Source organism: Lynx rufus, unplaced genomic scaffold, assembly GCF_022079265.1.
Source record: "Lynx rufus isolate CCGP_SWC_20201006 ecotype Redwood Valley unplaced genomic scaffold, mLynRuf1.p SCAF_61, whole genome shotgun sequence".
Classification (NCBI taxonomy): domain Eukaryota; kingdom Metazoa; phylum Chordata; class Mammalia; order Carnivora; family Felidae; genus Lynx; species Lynx rufus.
In genome coordinates this window covers 228,554-250,161 of record NW_025814880.1, presented here as the reverse complement: position 1 = coordinate 250,161, position 21,608 = coordinate 228,554, and the positions used below count along the sequence as shown (strand labels likewise).

General features: G+C 37.6%; 2 protein-coding genes across 5 annotated transcripts in view; both read right to left on the bottom strand.

Annotated features, from left to right (window-relative positions):
• The window catches only part of LOC124500912 (uncharacterized), a gene marked incomplete at its 3' end in the record, with an annotated part of 105,456 nt that extends 93,610 nt beyond the window's left edge, over window positions 1–11,846 (bottom strand). Inside the window, exons 1-7 of the mRNA XM_047064782.1 lie at window positions 11,761–11,846; window positions 10,978–11,147; window positions 8,723–8,776; window positions 7,998–8,102; window positions 7,049–7,102; window positions 6,084–6,188; window positions 1,900–1,953 (exon numbers count right to left, since the gene is read on the bottom strand). Coding sequence (XP_046920738.1) covers window positions 1,900–1,953; window positions 6,084–6,188; window positions 7,049–7,102; window positions 7,998–8,058 — 274 coding nt within the window. The remainder of the gene's footprint in view (window positions 1–1,899; window positions 1,954–6,083; window positions 6,189–7,048; window positions 7,103–7,997; window positions 8,103–8,722; window positions 8,777–10,977; window positions 11,148–11,760) is intronic.
• LOC124500913 (uncharacterized) overlaps window positions 11,794–21,608 on the bottom strand; it is a 44,869-nt gene continuing 35,054 nt past the window's right edge. Inside the window, exons 12-17 of one of the 4 annotated variants that reach the window (XM_047064786.1) lie at window positions 21,272–21,376; window positions 20,670–20,723; window positions 16,500–16,604; window positions 14,690–14,743; window positions 13,971–14,084; window positions 11,794–11,865 (exon numbers count right to left, since the gene is read on the bottom strand). In XM_047064786.1, the coding sequence (XP_046920742.1) occupies window positions 11,864–11,865; window positions 13,971–14,084; window positions 14,690–14,743; window positions 16,500–16,604; window positions 20,670–20,723; window positions 21,272–21,376 (434 nt within the window). In that variant the 3' untranslated portion in view covers window positions 11,794–11,863. Of the gene's footprint in view, window positions 11,866–12,952; window positions 14,085–14,689; window positions 14,744–16,499; window positions 16,605–20,669; window positions 20,724–21,271; window positions 21,377–21,608 lie in introns of those variants that run through there. The other 3 variants (XM_047064784.1, XM_047064785.1, XM_047064783.1) reach the window with 3 other exon arrangements.

Here is a 21,608-nt window from a genome sequence, read left to right as displayed (position 1 = left end):
GACAGTCTCTCTATGCTGGTTTCTTTATCCTTTGATTTCTCTTGTCCAATTCTTCTAAAATTCTCTCCCCTAATCACATTCCTTCATTTTTTTTTCTAATAGTTTTGTCATTGGTTAGAGGGCATGACATGACAGCATTTATTTTGCCCCTGGTGGCCTGGGTTATATAGAGAGATAGAGATATATAGATTGATAGATATAACTTAAAATCTGCCTTTTCTAATTACTTTAACTATATATATATTTTAAATGCTAGAAGAGAAATTTAAAAAAAATTAAGTTTATATATTTAGAGAGAGAGAGAGAGTGAGTGGGAGATGGGCGGAGAGAGCTAGGGAGAAAGAGAGAAAGAATCTCAAGCAGGCTCCATGCTGCCAGCACAGAGCCTGGCACAGGGCTCAGTCTCACGAACTGTGAGATCATGACCTGAGCCAAAATCGAGAGTTGGACGTTCAACCGACTGAGCCACCCAGGCGCCCCTAAAGAGAACTTTGAAAACTTCTCCCATGGTACCATAAAGCTAAGTATTCTAGAAGGCTACTAAAGTATCTTTATGGCTCACCATCAACTGGAAGCTTCTTTTTTTTTTTTTTTAATTTTTTTTTTTCAACTTTTTAAATTTATTTTTGGGACAGAGAGAGACAGAGCATGAACGGGGGAGGGGCAGAGAGAGAGGGAGGCACAGAATCGGAAACAGGCTCCAGGCTCTGAGCCATCAGCCCAGAGCCTGACGCGGGGCTCGAACTCACGGAGCGCGAGATCGTGACCTGGCTGAAGAGGGACGCTTAACCGACTGCGCCACCCAGGCGCCCCAACTGGAAGCTTCTTTAGCAGCCTCTTTTGTTCTTTATCTGTTAGCTCAATACCCATGTTCCTCACAAAATCTGACAGATGTTGCACATTAATATTTTTTCCTTTGAAAATATGAAACATGATCATTCAAGAATTTTATAGAATAATTATTTCAAGTAATAATTTAATAGTGTTAAGCATGTTTCTTCCTAACTTGAGGAAGTTCAAAGATATAATAAGATATATACATCCATACAGAATTGAGAAGGGTCATATATCAAATTTGCTTAAAAATACTGAAAAGTATGATTTCTTAATCTGACAAGAAGTCAAAGTAGAAGAGAATAGATTTTACCTAAATAACTGTCTGATTAATGAAATATCAACATTAATTCATTTATCCATCTTACCAGAGAATACTATATATTTTAATTTTTTTTCTGAAATATGTTATTTGCTCTTGATACTGACAATAAATAAGCTTTTTTAATGAATATAATCTATTGTCAAATTGGCTTACAGACAACACTCAGTGCTCATCCCAACAAGTGCCCTCCTCAATGCCCATCACCCATTTTCCCCTCTCCCCCACCCCCCCATCCACCCTTAGTTTGCTCTCTGTATTTAAGAGTCTCTTGTGGTTTGCCTCCCTCTCTCTCTGTTTGTAACTATTTTCTTCCCTTCCCTCCCCCCATCATCTTCTGTTCAGTTTCTCAAGATCCACATATGAGTGAAAACATATGATACCTGTCCTCCTCTGACTTATTTCACTCAGCATAATTCTTTCCAGTTCCAAGAATGGAAAAAAAAAAAAAGCGCTTTATTTTGCTGTTGCTTGATATACTCTGATTTGGGAATCTATTAATAATGTTGAAGTGAGTATTATTAGTATAAAAACTCCAGAAAGTTCAGAAATTATTAGTAAGTTATAGGCTTTTAATTACTATATATAAAGGTAAACTGTGGGACATTAGGAGCAAATGTTTCATTAGAAAAGGTTGAAAGCTACAATTTACAAATCAGCAATAGAATGGTAAAAAATATTATTTAAAACTATACTACTACATAAAGTCTGCAGATCTTGGTTTTATATAACTTCCCACTGACCTGTAAAAGCTTTTAATCCACTACACAACTTTTTCATTGTAGTTCTCCCATATACTGTAAGAAGAAATGCAAATAATAAAAAGAAACAGTGAAACACACAAATAATAGGAGAGGAAAATACTCCAGCAACACTTCCGTACTAATAATATTCTCTACTTTTACCCACTTCTTGAGAATGAGTGTAAAGAGGTTAAATATGAAAAATATAACATCAACAATACAACTATGACTTAATTCTTCTATAAAAAATCAAACCTACAATAGTCAAGGGATAAGATTCAAAAGCCACTTACTGTCCAGGGTCTACTTTTTAGCTCTAAGACTTTGAAGAACTTTCTTATTTCTATCAGGCCATAGCAATGGGTTTATGTTTGGTACATGCTATTCAAAAATGTTTAAACTTGGGTTTCAGCAGTGATTTTCTCAGGTAATGTGTTCTCATTCAATATTCCCTGATGTTTTAACAGACCCAGAAAGATTTTTTTCCTCCATTTGGATTACAAGATAAATTATTAGGCACTTTGAAGACAAATCCTTTATATTAGCAATTGGGGGGGGGCAGTTATCACACTGATAGACTAACAGATTTTATTTCCAATTTAATATTTTTTTTTGAAAATTTTATTTGGGTAATTGTAGATGCATATGAAGTTAGTAGAAAAAAATAGAGATACCTTGTACGTTTTTGCCCAGCTTCCCTTAATGATAAGACTTACAAAGCCATAGAATAATACCAAAAACAGAATACTGGCATTGATACAATCCACCGATGTTATTTAGATTTCCTTAGTGTTACTTGTACTCATGTGTATGTCTCTGTATTATTAAATTCCAGACAATTTTACTACCTGTGTAGGTTCACGTATGCACTGCCACAGTCAAGATACTGAACAGTTCCAGTCCCACAAGGACCCTATTATAACCACATCCACCTCCTTCTGCCTCCACCAATCCCCTATCTCTAAATCCAGGCAAGCTCTAATCTGTCCTCCATTTCTAAAATTTTGTTATTTCAAAAATGATATGTAAAGATCTTACAGTATGTAAGCTCTGAGGTTGGCTTTTTTAGCTCTGGATAACTATCTGGAAATTTGTCCAAGATGTTGCATGAATCAGATAGTGTACTTTTACTGATGAATAACAGTATTCCATAATATGTATGTACCACAAGTTTGTTTAGCCATTTACCTGTTGAAGGAGACTTGGGCTGATTCCAGTTTTTGGCTCTTACGTTCATGTACAGATTTTGTGCGAACCTAAGTTTCAAAGGTGTAATTGCTACGGTAGCTCTATGCTTAGTTTTGTAAGAAACTGGTACTTTTTCTATAGTGATTGTATCACTACCTTCCCACTACCAAGTATGAGTGGTCCGGTTTCTCTAGCATCCTCATCAACATTTGGTGTTGTCATTATTTTTTATTTTAGCTATTCTGATAGGTATGCAGTGATATCTCACTGCAGTTTCAAATGGCACTTCCTTAATACCTAATGACGTCAAGCATCTCTTCATGTGTTTATCTGATACCTGTATATCCTCTTTGGTGCAATGTATTTTCATTCATATAGTTTCATGTATTTTCCCCATCTTCTTATTGGTTTGTATTTTATATTGCTGAGGTTTTCTCAAATAAAAAAAAAAAACCTTTTAATGTTTATTTATTTTTGAGAGAGAGAAAGAGCACGAGAGGGGGAGGGGCAGAGAGAGAGGAAGACACAGAATCTGAAGCAGGCTCCGGGCTCTGAGTGGTCAGCATAGAGCCCAAGACGAGGCTCAGCCAAAGTCAGACGCTCAACTGACTGAACCACCAGATGCCCCTATATTGCTGAGTTTTGCGTGTTCTTTAAATGCCATAGATGCTGCTGCTTTGTCAGATGTATCATTTGCAAATATTTTCTCCCAGACTGTAGGTTGTCTTCCACCATCTCCACACAGCTTTCCAGAGTGAAAGCTTTTAATTTTAATGAAGTACAATTTATCAATTTTTTCCTTTTGTGAATCATGCTTTTCACATAATATGTTTCTAAATCAATTTATTCTTACTAGACAGCATAAGCATAAATTACATAACTCAAATGTTACCAATAAGAATCCAGTGAAAAATATATCTCCTTTATAAACATCTCCATTGTCAGAATTCTCTTCCTTCTAAGGAACAAGCATTGACATTTTTTGTGTATCTTTTTTAGAGATATTCTATGCATATATTTGTATATAAGAATAGAGCTGACTGGTTCTTTTGATGACTCCATATATTAAATTGACTAGATGTTCTGTAATTATGGAATCAGTTTTAAAATGCATCAAAGTGGGTATAAATTGTTTTTCCTTGCATTTTCAGATACATTGTTTTAAGAGAATATATCTTGTTTGTCCAAATATTCTCTTCCCCTCTGTATCAAGTCTGTCTTATGGGAGGATTATACTTCTGTTCCCAATGATATCATGCAATTTGCTTTGTCAAATGAAATATTTGAGTCTCTTCTGAGTAGAAACTTTAAGAACTATCACATGGCTCCATCATCTCCCTTTTTCCTGTTACAAAAGTGACACTGTCCAGACAGGGACTGTTCTTGCATCCTATGTCCTATAGTAGAGAACAGATGGACAGCCAACCTATGGGCAGTGTCTAATATTGAGTGTCATGCAAAAAAACTCTGTTGCCACTGAGATTTGGGGGTTGTTTGTTGCTACTGCAGCATAGCTAGCTGATAATAGGAACTGGAACCACAGGGCGCCTGGGTGGCTCAGTCGGTTGAGCGTCTGACTCTTGGTTTCAGCTCAGGTCATGATCTCACAGTTCATGAGTTCGAGCACAGTGTTGGGCTCTGCACTGACACTGAGGAGCCTCCTTGGGTTTCTCTGTCTCTCTCTCTCTCCCTCTTACTCTGCCCCTCCCCTGCTTAGGCCATCTCTGTCTCTCTCAAAATAAAGAAACTTAAAAAAAAAGGAACTGGAACCACAAGTGTGTTGCTGTCTTAGCAACAACAAAAGTAGTAGCAAAAACACCAAAACTATGTGGCATTGGCTCTGGTGCTGGAAGTGTTTGGTGAAGAAATTGTTACTGGAGGCTGGAATGAACTCATGCCTTGCAATGGTGTTGGGGAGTTTATCAATTTCAACAACTTAGAAGGCAGATAATGTACTGAATATGCTTGTACTTTAAAAGAAGAAGCTGGGTGGGGCGCCTGAGTAACTCAGTCATGTAAGCCCCCAATTCTTGGTTTTGGCTCAGGTCATGATCTCACAGTTTGTGGGTTCGAGCCCCACATCGGGCTCCATGCGGAAGCCTGCTTGGGATTCTCTCTTTCTCTCCCCCTCTCTGCATCCCTCCTCCACTCCCTCTCTCTCTTTCTCTCAAAAATAAATAAATAAACTTTAAAAAAAAAGAAGAAGAAGAAGCTAGGAAATACAGTGTTACTAGAGTATCTGGTTGATATTGGCAGCAACGGACAAGTTACTACAAAAAGAAATGAACCCAGAAAACAACTGGCTGGCTAGCAAGCAAGGATAAAGGAGAACAGAGAGAATCCAGAGATTCTGGGTGCGACATGGCACAAAAAATGAACTAGTTCTCATCTTCTACAAATAGAAGATAACACCTGGAATTTCTTTTAGTGACCAAGGGCATTCAAAACTAAGGCTTCTGGCAAAGACAATATGAAGAGTGTGATCATCATTCCTTTTGTTGAAACCTCTGATTTGATTAACATGGCGCCTAGTAAATCCTCCAAATTTGAAAAAATAATTCAGGAACAAGCATCTTAGGTTGTGCTTCTCCCCAGGGAAGTCTGATAAAACTCAAGGGATCTACAATTAAATCTAATGAGAAGCACATCTCAAAAAGAATTGTAGATGTAACTATTGGCACATTAAGCAAGTCGTCATCAATCAGATAAAAAGTCAACCCTATTTTAGTATAAAACTTAAACTAAAAGGTACTCTGTTCATGACTTAAAGTGGGGTTCCTGCCCTCTACAAATAGGAAGTACACTAAGAAAGTTGCCGCAGCCCCCAAGAAGGGGTTATTCTTCAATGCCTTCTTCAGATGTGAGAAGAAGAATAATGGAAAAAGGTAGAATTTCTTCAATCCCATAACCAAGATCCATAAAGAACAATGAGCTGGGAATCTAATCATCATGGTAAGATTTTTCCCAAAGAACTTAAAAATATTTTCAATGCTCACCATCAGTGGGCAGGTTGCATTTGAGATCCTTAATTTCATCTTCTGTGAGTTTCCATCCCATGGTTTTCAAAACTGAATCAAGTTTATTGGCATTAACAATCCCTCCTTAGAAAAGCAAAATGGTCAAGAAATAGCCAAAGGAAAGAAAAATACAGTTTATATATTTAAATAACCTATGGGCCCACATGGCTGTAGTGTAGGTGGAAATATAAAGGGTGTCCCCTGTCAGAAATATTTTTCTTTTGCAAGCAAGGGATCTTTTTCTAAAATTTTTGTTTGGGGATTTTAGTTCTTAGAAATTTCCATCTGCAGAAAAAAAAAACAAAACTGAAATCTTGAGCTAATTGTCCAGAATGCATTTTATTATAGTCAATTAGCATGCTGCATAGTTTTTGGATTTAAATAACTTAAATAGGCTCATATATAGCATGACAGTTGACTTGTTTTAGCAAATACATCAAATTGTTGACATATACTAATGTTATTTTCAGCAGGAACATCAAGTGTCTATAGTACAAAGCGGGTCAATAATAGATAATAATAGATAATAGCTCTTTAAAAAGAACCTCTTTCTTTAGTGGGATCATGGGGACAGGTTTACAAAGCATAAGCTTTAAAAGGGCCTGCATTACTATTTAATAATTCATAGTAATGAAAAACATTATTTTATCTTCTCACTAATAAGTGGGCTCATTTGTGTTTATTTTATTGATTGTCTCAACGCCTAACCAAATTCCCCAAATATTTTCCCTTTAATTTTACTGTTCTGACACAGACTTTATTTTCTCTTATGTAAAATATTATTTAAATTTCTATATGGAGATAATTTGCTCACAGGTCTATATCAGAAGCTAGGAATGATATCAGTATTTAAGGAGGTTAGTGAAGTTCACAATTGGATATCTAGGAGATAGTATAATGTGTCTCTTAGAATCATCTGGCTTTGTATTATGCTGCTCACTTACCATTAAGAGACTTCAAACCATCCAGTAACCTATTCTTGTAGACTTTTCCTTTAGCTACGTGGAAACATAAATCAGGTCATACATAAGTAAGTGACGTGGAGATTCACCAAGGCAGCAAGTCATTATTTAATGTAAGGAGGATTTGTAATTTTTTCTAGAAAATTTCCAATTTACTTTCAAATTTTTAAAAATGAAATAGCCACCAATGTATCCACTCTATTCAATTATTGACACTGAAGCATGTTACTCTTGTAATCTTAGTACTTTTTTTAAATTCCTTTTCAGCTCTCTAATGTCCTTTTCTGTTCTCTCACCTAGTTAGCACCCAGTATAACTTTTACAATTCTCCATCTATAGAACCACAACTACAAAAGGTACTTCTTAGCCCTGATGGCAGGTTGTGAATAAAGCAGCAACTGATTTCCAACTAAAAATTAATGGAATTCCTTCTTAAAAATCTTCTCTTGAAATGTTTTTATTGTAAAGAATTTTAAATATATACAAAAGTAGAATGGAAACAATGAATCCCCATATACACTCAGCTTACAGTTACTGATGTTCTACCATTAGATAGCATCCTCTTAAGGTGAAAACGTACCATTCATTTTTTTAAAAAATTATTTGCATACGTAAGTGTATAAATTGAACCATATCACAATGGCTGTACTTTTTCGGTCTTTGTTTTGTTTAAGTGCCTTTTTCTACTTCTTCCTTCTCAGTCTATGGTGCAGCCACAAGTCCCTAGATGATTCATGTTAACAACCTAGAATATACCTACATATTATCTATCAGTATGTGAAGATACATAATTACATGAGTGAAATCATTCATACTAAGTAGTTTTTGAAAGCATTTTTTCTATGCTATCAGAAAGTATACAGAAGTTCTCATAAACAAAATAAGAAATGTGTGCTTCCTTCAAGACCATATTAATATTTTAAATGCTTACCATTAACTGGCAGGTTTTTTACGAGCTCTACACATTCCTTATCTGTGACAGTTACTCCCATGTTTTCCAGAACACCTCCTACATCACTGACATCAACCTATCCCCCTTCAACATAACAAAATGGTCACAGATTAGTAGAGAGAAGGGCCTAACCACAGCCCCCCCCAAACCTGTTGACCCTTTACAGCTTCAGCTACAATAGCTGAATGAGCAAACACACACAATATGTTAACTGTTCGCCACTGTCATTAATTGGGGGTAGAAATAGAATTTCTCTCTTACGCTTAGTAAAGTAATAGACATACTGATGCAGTTTATATAATACAAATTAGGACACTGTAGGCATAAGATCCATTTATTTTGTAAGGATATTATCTCTCCCCTAATCTCTTAATGATAACAGAATTTTATCTCTGTGAAAGTTTGCTGTATCATTAGCTATGCTAATTCAAATTTAGGCTTTCAAAATCAAGAATAGTGACTATTCTTGGCAAATATTCCAGAAACTAAGAAATTTGCTACTATAAATTCACACAGAAAAATTAGTGCTAAAATGCAAATGTTCTAATGTGTAATTCTGGGCAACTGTATGCAGATATTCATCAATATAGAAGAAAAATGGGTAGAATAGAATACAAAAGGGAATGTAAAAATGATGGTTCTACATAAAAATATAAATTAGCTAAAGAATAAAGACATTAGATTTGTAGAAACTTCTAATTAACCTGTAATAGTTTCCACTGCTTCCATCAATTTTTTGAGCTCAGTCTTCCCATTAGCTGTAAGAAATACCATAATTTGGCAATATTATAAAAAGATAAAGGAGCTAAATTAAGAAATAGAGATTCTCCCCACAATTTAATCTCACCAGCCAAAAACTTCTATGCAATGGATTGCAAAGAATTCATTCTATGGTAGATAGAGGGTTAACCCAAGAAAGCTTTCTCTGTCTTATGCTTGCAGGAATGTTACAGTAGGCTAAGTATGTTGTTGTTTGGTCTCTGATAGCCCTTCTGATGCAAACGCAAGGTTCTTCCCATGATTGATGTTGAAAACATTTTTCATGTTCTATCTTTTACTAATACTTTTCTTTAGTTATTTCAACTATTAACTTGGAATGGCTGGTTATGTGTTCTCAATCTTTTGTTACCAGCACATGCATAAAGTTTGGGTAAACATTTCTACCTTTCTATGTTTGGGAAAAAAGAAATCATTAGCTAAAGCTAGAGAGTTATAGCAATATGGCATTGTTCCAATATCAGGAAGGATTGATCAACCCCCTAAGACCAGCTACTTTATTTACTGGGCCAAGTACAAAATGAAAACGTGGGACCCCTTGTTCAAAAATCAGGAAAAAAAACTTTGCTTTTTTTTTCTTCCACAGTCTTGTTCCCAAACTGTCATCGTGGTGTTTTTGTTTTAGTTTTTGTTTATAAGTCAGCTGGTAAATGTTGCACTGTCACAGGCATGGCATCTTCTAGGGTTGAGTGCAGAACCTCACAGGCACCCTGGGTGGTCCCATTACTCAGCATGCACGAGGCTCACTAGCAGCAGACTTCCTTCCTTCCTCCTGCCGCCAGAACCACACATCTGAAAATTGAGTCACGTGTCTCACTTTCCTATGCACTGGTTGCCTCAACTCACTATGGACAGGCGACTCCCAAGAGTAATGCAGCCTTGACGTGGGGACACACTAGATACCTGGAAGGGGATGAGGAACAGGCTTGACCCTGCCAGCCCAGAGTGGGGACTGCTGCTGCCATGCTTCAGGTACAGGTTGCCAATGCCAGCCCTCCCTGCAACCATGCCCAGGTCCCTGCTGGGGTCAGGGGATGCAGATGTTGCCAGGCATGGTGGTGAAAGGGAGGTTGGCCATACCAGAGGCTGTGGAGTGGTTGATCCAGAATACATCCTGGGGACTAAATGGCAGGGGCAGTCACATGCCTGAGCCAGGGTGCCAAGCCCCAGCCATGCTCTAGTTTCCCATCAGACTTCAATTAGGAAACACAAATTCAAAGATAAAATTGTGAAGACTCTCTTGTGGCACTTGGGCAGCTCAGTCGGTTAAGCGTCCAACTTCAGCTCAGGTCACGATCTCACGATCCGTGGGTTCGAGCTCCGCATCGGGCTCTGTGCTGACAGCTCGGAGCCTGGAGCCTACTTCAGATTCTGGGTCTCCCTCTCTCTCTGCCCCTCCCCTGCTCACGCTCTGTCTCTCTCAGTCTCCAAAATAAATAAACATTAAAAAATTTAAAAGCGGGGTGCCTGGGTGGCGCAGTCGGTTAAGCGTCCGACTTCAGCCAGGTCACGATCTCGCGGTCCGGGAGTTCGAGCCCCGCGTCGGGCTCTGGGCTGATGGCTCAGAGCCTGGAGCCTGTTTCCGATTCTGTGTCTCCCTCTCTCTCTGCCCCTCCCCCGTTCATGCTCTGTCTCTCTCTGTCCCCAAAATAAATAGACGTTGAAAAAAAAAAAATTTAAAAGCAAATTATGAAGACCCTCTTGATGGCCAAATCAGAGCACTAAACCCCAAGCATGGCACTCTTGAGATCACGGCTCTGTCCAACTAACCTCACTGGTTGCACACCACCATTCCCCAAAGCAAAATAAAGGAAGGCCTACAATTCCACAAATCTATAAACCAAAAGCCTCAAGAGGATAGCTGACTGCATAAACCATAACCCCTGTTCCTTAGGTCTTTCTAACATTTCTGAGTGATGTTTTAAAACATAACGAGAAGGTAAGTGATTCGACTTGAAGAACGTGAAGCTGGAATGGGCAGGTGACAGAGAAGCCAAGCATGTGCAAGAGAAGCAAAGAAGCCTAAGACTACACCTTTTTTCTGTTAATGAGCCAGTTTCCCCATTGGGGAACGTAAGGCTTGTCTAAGTTGTGGTTGGTTACAGGCTCCTTTAGGCATTAACAGTCCTCAGCTGGGGACAAAGCAAAACTATCTGCTGCAATCTGGTGTTGGGCCTGTTACCTGGAAATATATACTGTTAACCTCAATGAAGATGACTAGGAAACAGTTTTCCTTTATTGATTTATTTTGATTTGATTTCGTTTTATCTTCTTCAGTTCTAGTCTCACGGAGACTTTTTAGGGAAGGCCTCCTGGGCTTCAAATCACATGGTGCATGTATATTTGAGGCAACTGTCAATGAATACAAAACAAAACACAAAAAGCAGCTAACTACCTACCAATACTCTGATTTCCTCTCAGAGCATAGAATCATAAATGGAAGTGGATGCCCAGAAAGATACTACATCTCTACCGCCCCACCTCCGCCTCACATTTATTTTTAGGTGCAGCCACGTGACCAGTTCTCCACAAAGGAATGGCTATGGAAATAACGCGTGCACTCTCTCTCCTTCATGCTCTCCTTTCCATTCCATTATTAGATAGAAACGATGACAAGGCCTTAAAAAGGAATCCAAGAGGCAAGGAACCTGGATCCCTGTATCGCTGAATGGAGAGGAGCCACTGTCCATTACCCAAAGACACTCTCGCCTTGGACTTTCACGGGGGAAAGAATTTAACTGCTGCTGCATTTACCCGGGACATAATTTTAGGTTTGTTTTTAAATAAAAATGTAGTTTCCCCTAAATAATACGTGATCTGTTCTTAAATGAAGACTGTTCATCCCTATCTTTGCAAATGCTTCTAATTTCTTTTGGTATACCAAATATCACTAGTTAATATACATTCTCTTACACAAGCTCATAAATGTAAACTCCTAAGGCTCATTATTATCTACAATGCTTACCACTAAGTGGCAGATTTTCTGCCAGAGCTTCACGTTCCTTTTCTGTGAGTTCAATTCCCAGATTTTCCAGAACATTGTCTAGGTTATTGGCTTTAACCGTTCCTCCTTAAGAAACAAACAGTAAGTAATCATGAAAAAAAAATTACGTGATTTCCAAAGATTATAATTTTTTTTCTCACATGCATTTTAGTATGATAAAAAAAAACAAAGAAAAAGGTACAATTTATTTGTATTAGTGAACAGGCATATAAGGTTGACTCAGTAAATCACCTAAAATGATGTCAAGAACAACTTAGATAAAATGTTCTGAGGTTGGGGGTGCCTGGCTGACTTAGTCAGTAGAATGTGTGACTCTTGATCTTGGCGTCGTGAGTTCAGGCCCCACATTGGGCATTTAGCCTACTTAAAAAATATTCTGAGGTTGAAGCATTACTGGGTGACAGGCTGTGATTATGTGTTTAAAGTTACTATTTGTAGTATTAAGTAATACTCATCTGTTAAAAGAGGGGCCAAAAGAATACCAATGATAGGACTGTCCCCATGGGGAATACAGAGAGAGTACTGTGCAGGTCTGTCCCCAAAACAAAGCCAAGGGATCAGCTGAGAGGGATAGTTCAAGATTCAGATCATCAATGTTCTGCTATTGCAATATACAAAAAGTGTATAAAAGATGAAAAGACTATAAAAATGGATTCAATGCTCTCAAAGAGAAAACTGTCATGAACAACACATTCACCACAAAATTCTCCAAGAATGTCGCTGACTGGAATTATTCCAAGTATCTGGGATGTCAGGAGGCCACCTGCCACCTGCAAGAGGCTTCTCTCATTAAATAGCAGCAAACCTTCTACCCTTTTCCTCTTTCCCTTCCTACTTCCCCTTCTGGTCTCTTTTTCTAAGGACCTACAGGAAGAGGAAGTAAAAAAAGCATTTTGGCCACAATACCATGCTTCTTTTCCACATTTGCTGTTGCTGCTATTGTTGTTAACTGGTCTTTAGGAAAGAATGTTTTATAGAAAATAACTTGAGGGGCGCCTGGGTGGCTCAGTTGGTTGGGCGTCCGACTTCGGCTCAGGTCATGATCTCACAGTTTGTGAGTTCGAGCCCCGCGTCGGGCTCTGTGCTCACAGCTCAGAGCCTGGAGCCTGCTTCCAGTTCTGTGTCTCCCTCTCTCTCTCTGCCCCATCCCCACTCATGCTCTGTCTCCTCTGCCTTAAAAATAAATGAAATAAATAAATAAATAAATAAAATAAAAAAGAAAATAACTTGATTTGTGCCATAAAATTATTAAAGGTCACTCCAAAATCCTTTGTATTGTTGTTGGGCAAACGCTCAGAAAAACTGCCTATGATATTCTGTATATTATGTGTTGTATAAATTAGATTTCAAATGATTCTTTGGGGGTGCTATTTAGAAATATTCTCCAAGAGTGAATGGATCCCTTGCAATACTATACCATGGGTGATTATGCAAAAATACTTAACATAATGAAATAAAAAAATCTAAATACAGGAATGTAGACATGACTCAAAACCTGGTGGTAAGATGTTTGTGTTGATATTTGTGTTGACATTTAGCAGACTTTTCTGCTAATCATGGTTCTTAAATACCTTTTACAGACTTCACACCATCCAACAATCTGTTCTTATACACCTTTCCAGCAGCTATTAAAAAAGAATAACCATAATTTATATCCAAAGGAAAAGAACATGGACACACAGTTTTTGGGCGATTGGGTAATTCTAGGAGCAATCTTTTTTACTCTTTCCCTAGGAAGTCTGTTCTATCTCCTCATCAAATAAAAATTATTTTAGGAAAAAAATTGTGACAAAAACGTACCCAGTGTTCAGCAACCAAGAAGACTGCTGGGAAGACTATACTGTACAGGAAAAAAAAAATCACTACTTCTTTGTGTCCCCTCCCCCCTTTTTTTTTAACCTGTGTCTCACTTCCCTCAGTTTCCTTCCTATCATGCAGGCCTCTCAGGGGCGTGACTGGGTAGTGTTATTACAACCTGCATCAACTCTGATGGCAATATGGTTATGGTTAAAGAGCTGGGTTCACAGATTGAATCTGTACATCAGCAAACTTAATTTGTTTTAAAAATTATTTTCAGTACTTTTTAGGAGAAACAAAGAGACAACAATTTAGAACTGCTGACAATGACCCCCCAAAACCAACGTCCCCGGAAAGGCTGTTCTGAGACTTACATGGCTCACCGTCGATAGGCACGGTCTGTCTCAGCCTCACTAGTTCCTTTTCAGGGAGCTCGATCCCCATGGCTCCCAGGACCTTTAGCAGATCGTTGGCATCAATCTTTTTTCCTTTCAAAAGACAGGAACATCAGTGCGTGACAATTTGGAATCTAATGATTCCAGATAATGAAAAAATGATCACCTTCAGCTCGGAGGTAGCGAGCGAGTAAAAGGAAACACATACAACTACACAGAATCACAGGGAGGCCACAAATAGAACACAGGTCCTTAATCTCCTAAAAGGCATACTCTCTTAGTGATGCATCTGTGTGCATCTAATGCAGCAGAGGGTAGATTTGCTTTTAAGATTGGCCAGCAAGTTAGAATGATGGAAATCATGGAAATTTATAATTTTGGCAGGGGAACTTAGAATTCTGGGGAGATCCTAAATTATGTGATTTTCCTCTTCATATATGCCTATCAAGGTATGGGATTATTTGAATATTAGTGAGGTAAGTGGTATTATTGCTTTATTAAAAACATTTGGGCCAGATTTCTTACCAAGACACAGAATTTTCATTGTATTTTTAAAATTTAAGTTGTACAAATAAATACAGCATAAGACTCTGAAAACAAGTATTCAATGAGACATAATATAAAGACATATAAACAGTTTGGGGAAGTTGAGGAGATATTTTAAAAATAGTACAATTTTATAGTAACTTGCCACTCACCAGAAAACATTTTCAATGCATCCATTAACTTTTTCACTTCAACCTTCCCATTATCTGTTAAGAGAGCCACGTAAATCAAATACAAATATAACACCGGCACTCATTAGCAATATGGAATTTAAAAAAGAAAGCAATATATGTATACTCTAATATTTTATCCTATATTCATCTTGAGCCAGAAGTTCTAAAATATTACTAGAGCTTTGATTCATTGAACTACAGAAAATTAAACCTCTGGTAGTTAAGGATGAGATATAAAATTAAGTCACCATTTCCCACAGAGTCGGCTTCATGACTCCTATACGTTGGGAAACTCTCCACTGTTTACATCAGGCACAAGGAACGGAATTTACAATTTTTGTGTGCTACATATTAATGTTTGTACCTGGCTCTCACAATTGATCTCCTTATGTAATAAGCTGATACTTAGTAGTTCCTGACTTTTTTTTTTTTTGACACAGAGTTTCTTACTCCTTTATTCCCTATGAGTAAATTAATGATCACTTCAGTGATTGGCTTGAGATCATTTTAAAAGTAGAGATTCTGTATATTTTTAAATCAATATTTAAAGACATTAACATGAAAGCATATTACAAAGATAGAAATTTGGGATTCTATAGGATCTCAGATTCATTTTTCCTTACTAGACCAAAAACAACTAAGACATTGCATTTGCACACATTATTATTTTTTGTCTAACTTGTAGATGACAAATATGTAAATAGAAGCTTCATGTCACTTTTGTTCTTTATTATCTTCTGGCTCTAAAAGTACAGAGCAGGCCAATGTTCGTTTTTAAACAATTTATTGAGATATAATTTGCATACCAAACAAACTCATCCATTTCAAGTATACAAGTGAACAGTTTTCGGATATAGACTGAATTCTGCAACTATCACTGCAATCTAATTTTGGAACATTTTCATATTCCGCAAAAGAAACCTCATTATAAAAAAAAGAAACCTCATACCATTAATTTGCAGTTCCCATCTACAGCCCCAACCGCAGTCCTAGGCAATCACTAATCTATCTGTGTCAGGGAAAGTGTCAGGACTAAGTGTCAGTATATTATATGAGGAAAAGATTTCTAAAAATCCAAATGGAAACATTAATATGTAGTACATACAGATCTGCTTATTCTGGACATTTCCTATAAATGGAATCATACAATACGTGCTCTTTTGTGACTGGCTTCTTTCACTTAGCATAATATTTTCATTGAACCACTGCATTTCAGCCCTCATTCAGCTTCAATTGTATTTCAGTGTTTCTAGTTCTAGCTTCAAGGGAGCTGCCTGAGAACGTGGCCTTTAGTTAGATCATGGAATTTGAAATAGGAGTGGGATATTATGTAGCTTCAGAAAAAGGCAAAATTCTGTATGTTATAGCCTGAGTGTTTGCAGACCGCTCTGAGAAAATGAATGAGTGCTATCATACGGCTTTGGAATGTGCCTCTCATGTTTAATCTCCCACATTTTCTCTTTTATTTTCCGATTTTTTCTGTATTCATCTCCTCTAGACCGTTTTTCATGCTATTTTCACCCCTAATTATTTATCTATTCCCTCACTTTTTGTAGTCCTAATCAAAGAACTATGTTTTTAGCATTCCTTTGGATCCAGAATTAAAAAGATTGATGAAATATGTTAATAAAATGACAAGAAAGAATATTACTTTATTTTCTTTCTGAGCTCATTTCTAAGTTTTTACAAATATCTTCTTACTGGCAAACAAACTTGTTCAGAGATGATTTTATAGAAGCTCACAACTCAAGTTATATTCAGTGATGCAAAAATTTATATGCTTACTCACCATCAACAGGTAGGTTCTTTATCAAATCGCTATTTTCCATTCCTGTGAGATTCATTCCCATGTTTTGCAAAGCAGTGTCTAGGTTAGCAACATCAACAATCCCTCCTTGGAAGAAAGAGAAGAATGTAAGCAACACTGAATAACCTTAGAATGTGACAATAGCTATGAATTCCTGTGTGTTATAGATATTGGTTTCACCTTAAAGAAAAAGGTCGAATGTATATTCAGTTGTATCTAAGAGTGTCAGTAATAAAGGCGGAATTAGAATTTCCTCCAATGAGTAATTGCGGGAATCCATTTATATAATTAGCTTTTAAAGACTGTGGCAGAACTTCAAGACGATTTACAGAAATACAGAAAACAAAATTCATATGCTTCTGCCAGTAGGAAAGTATTATTTTTGTTTGCTGAACAGTTTACATGGTTCTTTCCTCTGAATAAATTTTCCCAAAAATGTCTAATAATTTCTCTCATCTTGTGAGATTGAAATATATATATATAGTAGAATATGCATGACATACATTTACCATTTTAACCATTTTTCAGGATAGAGTTCAGTGGCATGGAATATACTCACCTTGTTTTAGAACCATCACCCACTATCCATCCCAGAACCTTTTACCTTCCCAAATTAAAAGTCCGTACTCCTCAAACAATACTCCTCATTCCTCCCTACACCCAGCCTCTGTCTCTATGAATCTGACTGCTCCAGGTTATCTTACATTAACAGAACCATACAGTATCTGTCTTTTTGTGATTGGCTTATTTCACTTAGCAAAATGTCTTCCATGTTCACCATGTTGTAGCCTGTGTCCCAATTTCTTTCCATTTTAAGGTTGATGAACACACAGACTGAGCCCATCTCTTGGCTCTTTGAATAGTGCTGGATATACAAATTTGGATACGCACTACAAAAGCCTGAATGTCTGTGTGCCCCCCTACCCCCTGCCATTCATATATTGAAAACCTAATTCTCAAATTGATGGTATTAAGAGATGGGTCCTTTGGGAGGTTATTAGGTCATGAGGGCAGAGCCCTTATGAATGAGATTAGTGTCTTTATAAAGGATAACCTGCAGAGATCCCTTGCCCCTTCCACCTTGGAATGATACAATGCGAAGTCACTGTACAAATACAACCCAAAGGAGGGCCCTTACCCACCATGCTGGCATCCTGATCTTGGGACTCCAGTCCCCAGAACTGTGAGAAATGAACTTCTGTTGCTTATAAGCCATCCAGTCCCTGGAAATTTATTATAGCAGCCTGAATGCACTAAGACACATGCCCAGAAATGGAATTGCCGAATCACGTAGTAATTTTAAGTTTTTGAGGAACTGCCATACTGGTTTTCATAGTGGCTGCACCATTTCACGCTTCCACCACCAGCGCACAAGTGTTCCAACTTCTCCACATTCTCACCAACACTTGTTATTTTCTGTTCCTTTTTAAAAAATTTTATTTTTTTAAATGTTTATTTTTGAGCAGGGGGGAGTGGAGAAAGCATGAGCGGGGTGTGGTGGTGGGGGGGGCAGAGAAAGGATAGAGGATCCAAAGCACAGCCTGATGTGGGTCTCACACTCACGAACTGTGAGATCATGACCTGAGCTGAAGTTGGATGCTTAACTGACTGACTGAGCCATGCAGGCGCTTCTGTTCCTTTTTATAAAATCGCCATCCTATGGGGTGTAAGGTGGCATCTCATTGTAGTCCACTATAAGTCTAATTGTTCATTTGTAGGTAGTCAGAATGCACTGTGGTTGCCCGTAGGGTTTTGTTTTGTTCTGTTTTGGTGTTCTGTGACTTGCTTACGATTTGATTAACCAGAGACCTCGTAAGCAACCTTTTAGGACTCATTACGTGTCCTGTGTTTTAGGATCCATGTCTTTGAACAATCACAAAAAATTACCAACTGTTAGGTCTTCAAATTAGCATTTTCTTTCTTTGTCTCTGTTAGCTCTTTTGTATACTGTTGGATAAACTGGCAGATTTTTCACTCTGACCCTCAGGCCTCTTACTCCTCCTTCCCGTTTGTTACTTTTTTGTCTTTATGCTGGAATCTTGGTAATTTTTTCAGAGTTCTATTCCAGTAATCCAATTAATTCTTCATTTACATCTGCCAATAAAACCATTATGTTTTTAAATTTTTCAGGCTAGACATTTCATTTCTAGAAATTTTGACTCCTTTCAAATCCATTTTTTCCTGTGCTAGTTTTTAAGAGTATTTCCATTTTCCTTTTGTGAATTTAGTCCTTTAAAGCATACTTATTTTATGGTCTATCTAAAATATTTGTATCATATGAAGTCTTTGGGCGTTCCATTTTTTATTGTATATATTGGCAAATTTTTTTAAAATATACTTTATTGTCAAATTTGTTTCCATACAACACCCAGTGCTCATCCCAACAAGTGCCCTCCTCAATGCCCATCACCCACTTTCCCCTCTCCCCCAACACCCATCAACCCTCAGTTTGTTCTCAGTTTTTAAGTCTCTTCTGGTTTGCCTCCTTCCCTCTCTAACTCTTTTCTCCCCCTTCCTCTCCCCCATGGTCTTCTGTTAAGTTTCTCAGGATCCACATATGAGTGAAAGCATATGGTATCTGTCTTTCTCTGCCTGACTTATTTCACTTAGCATAACACTCTCCAGTTCCATCCACGTTGCTAACAAAAGGCCAGATTTCATTCTTTCTCATTGCCAAGTAGTATTCCATTGCATATATAAACCACATCTTCTTTATCCATTCATCAGTTGATGGACAGTTAGGCTCTTTCCATGATTTGGCTATTGTTGAAAGCGCTGCTATCAACATTGGGGTACATGTGCCCCCATGCATCAGCACTCCTGTATCCCTTGGGTAAATTCCTAACAGTGCTATTGCTGGGTCATAGGGTAGATCTATTTTTAATTTTTTGAGGAACCTCCACACTGTTTTCCAGAGCGGCTCTACCAGTTTGCATTCCCACCAACAGTGCAAGAGGGTTCCCATTTCTTCACATCCTGGCCAGCATCTATAATCACCTGATTTGTTCATTTTAGCCACTCTGACCACGCAGCGTGAGGTGGTATCTCAGCGTGGCTTTGATTTGTATTTCCCTGATGATGAGTGATGTTGAGCATCGTTTCATGTGTCTGTTGGCTATCTGGATGTCTTCTTTGGAAAAGTGTCTATTCATGTCTTCTGCCCATTTCTTCACTGGGTTATTTGTTTTTCAGGTGTGGAGTTTGTGAGTTCTTTATAGATTTCGGATACTAGCCCTTTATCCAATATGTCATTTGCAAATATCTTCTCCCATTCCGATGGTTGCCTTTTAGTTTTGTTGATTGTTTCCTTTGTAGTGCAGAAGCCTTTTATCTTGATGAGGTCCCAATAGTTCATTTTTGCTTTTAATTCCCTTTTGGCAAAATTTTTTCATCTTTTGTAATTTTCTGTTTCAAGTTCATTTTAAGAAAAGTTTTATAGGGAAAATTCTTCTGACCATGATATGAGGATGAATTTCTTTAATACTAGAGTTACTACAATGCTGGTGCAAACTTTAAAAAATTTTTCTTTTAATATTTATTTCTTTTGAGAGAGAGAGAGAACGCACGTGCGTGTGAGTGGGGGAGGTGCGGAGAGAGACTGAGACAGAGAATCCAAAGCAGGCTCTGCACTCTCAGCACAGAGCGTGACATGGGGCTCAAACCCACAAACCATGAGACCATGACCTGAGCCAAAGTCACACACTCAACTGACAGAGCCACCCAGGTGCCTCACTTTTTGTTAAATTTTTGTGAGTTCCTGGGCCATGCAGGGAGTGCAAATATGAATTGGAACCAACATGAACATAGGTCCATAGTCATGAATTTTCAAAGAAGACATTTCTTCATGATCTTAGAATCCATGACTATACACATAAACTTCCTTTTACCTACTTGTGCTGATTAGACATTTTTCTAGTTTACCATTTCCTTAAGGGTGAAGTTATTCAAGAGTTCAACTTTTATGTGGATTTTTGCTTCCATCTTAAGGTAAAAGAATGGTACAGGAGGCCATTTCGTAAAATAAATACAGAAAAGATCTTTGGAAAAAACATGAATGTAGTTTTACACACACATACACACACAGTGGTAAAGGCTTCTCGTCTGCTTTTCAGATTCAGATTCATCTGCTTTTTTGCTATAACTGTCACTCACCTTTAAGGGTTTTTACACCATCCATCAACCTATTTTGGTACACCTTTCCAACAGCTGTACGAAAGAAAGAAATCAGACCACACCAATGAAAGATTAAGTTAGGCATTTAGGAAAGACAGACATCATAATTTACCCCCAGAAAAGGCCTCATTTAATTGTAAATAACCAAGAAAACAGTTAACAAGTAGAGAAAATTTTCAATATGGCCCCCTGGCTTCTGAGGGAGTTATTATGGGCACTCTACTATGCTGAAACACACACATCTTAATTCCCTATGCCTCCCTTTAATTTCCCCATTTTCCCTTTCTGGTATTTTCTCACTCTTTTTACTTTCCTGTATGTCCCTGTTTATTCTTGAGGATGCCTTCTGACTAGAATCAAAAGTTAGAATAGGCACTTCCTTGACTTAATACCAGGTTAGTGACTGAAGGGGCCAATGATTCTATAAACAAAGTGGCACCGCTGGGGTTACTTCTTAAACTGGAACTGCATAATTCCTTCTAAATCCTGTTTTTATCAAATGGAAATAATTCTAGAACTTCTCAAAAAATAAACACAAGTCTGAGTTCCTTAAAGGCTACATTGTTTTTTTAAATACTCACCATTGACTGGCAGACATTTCTTTAGTTTTGAGCACTCCTTATCTGTGAGCTCTACCCCCATTTTCTCCAGAATACTTTGAATATCACTGACATTAACTTCTCCTCCTTCAAAGAAAGAAATGTGAGTAGATGAAAAGTTTGACTATGACCTAAAATCTCCAAAATATGAAAAAAAGAAGTCCTTTATCTATTCAGCAGATCATGCAACAGCTATAAACAAAGTAGCATGAGACCTTTGCGCCATCAGACATCATGGAAACAGAATTGTTGCCTTTACTCAAAAAATTCAATATCTATAATTATGGAGTAAAGCAATTTTTTTTTTGAGTAAAGCAAT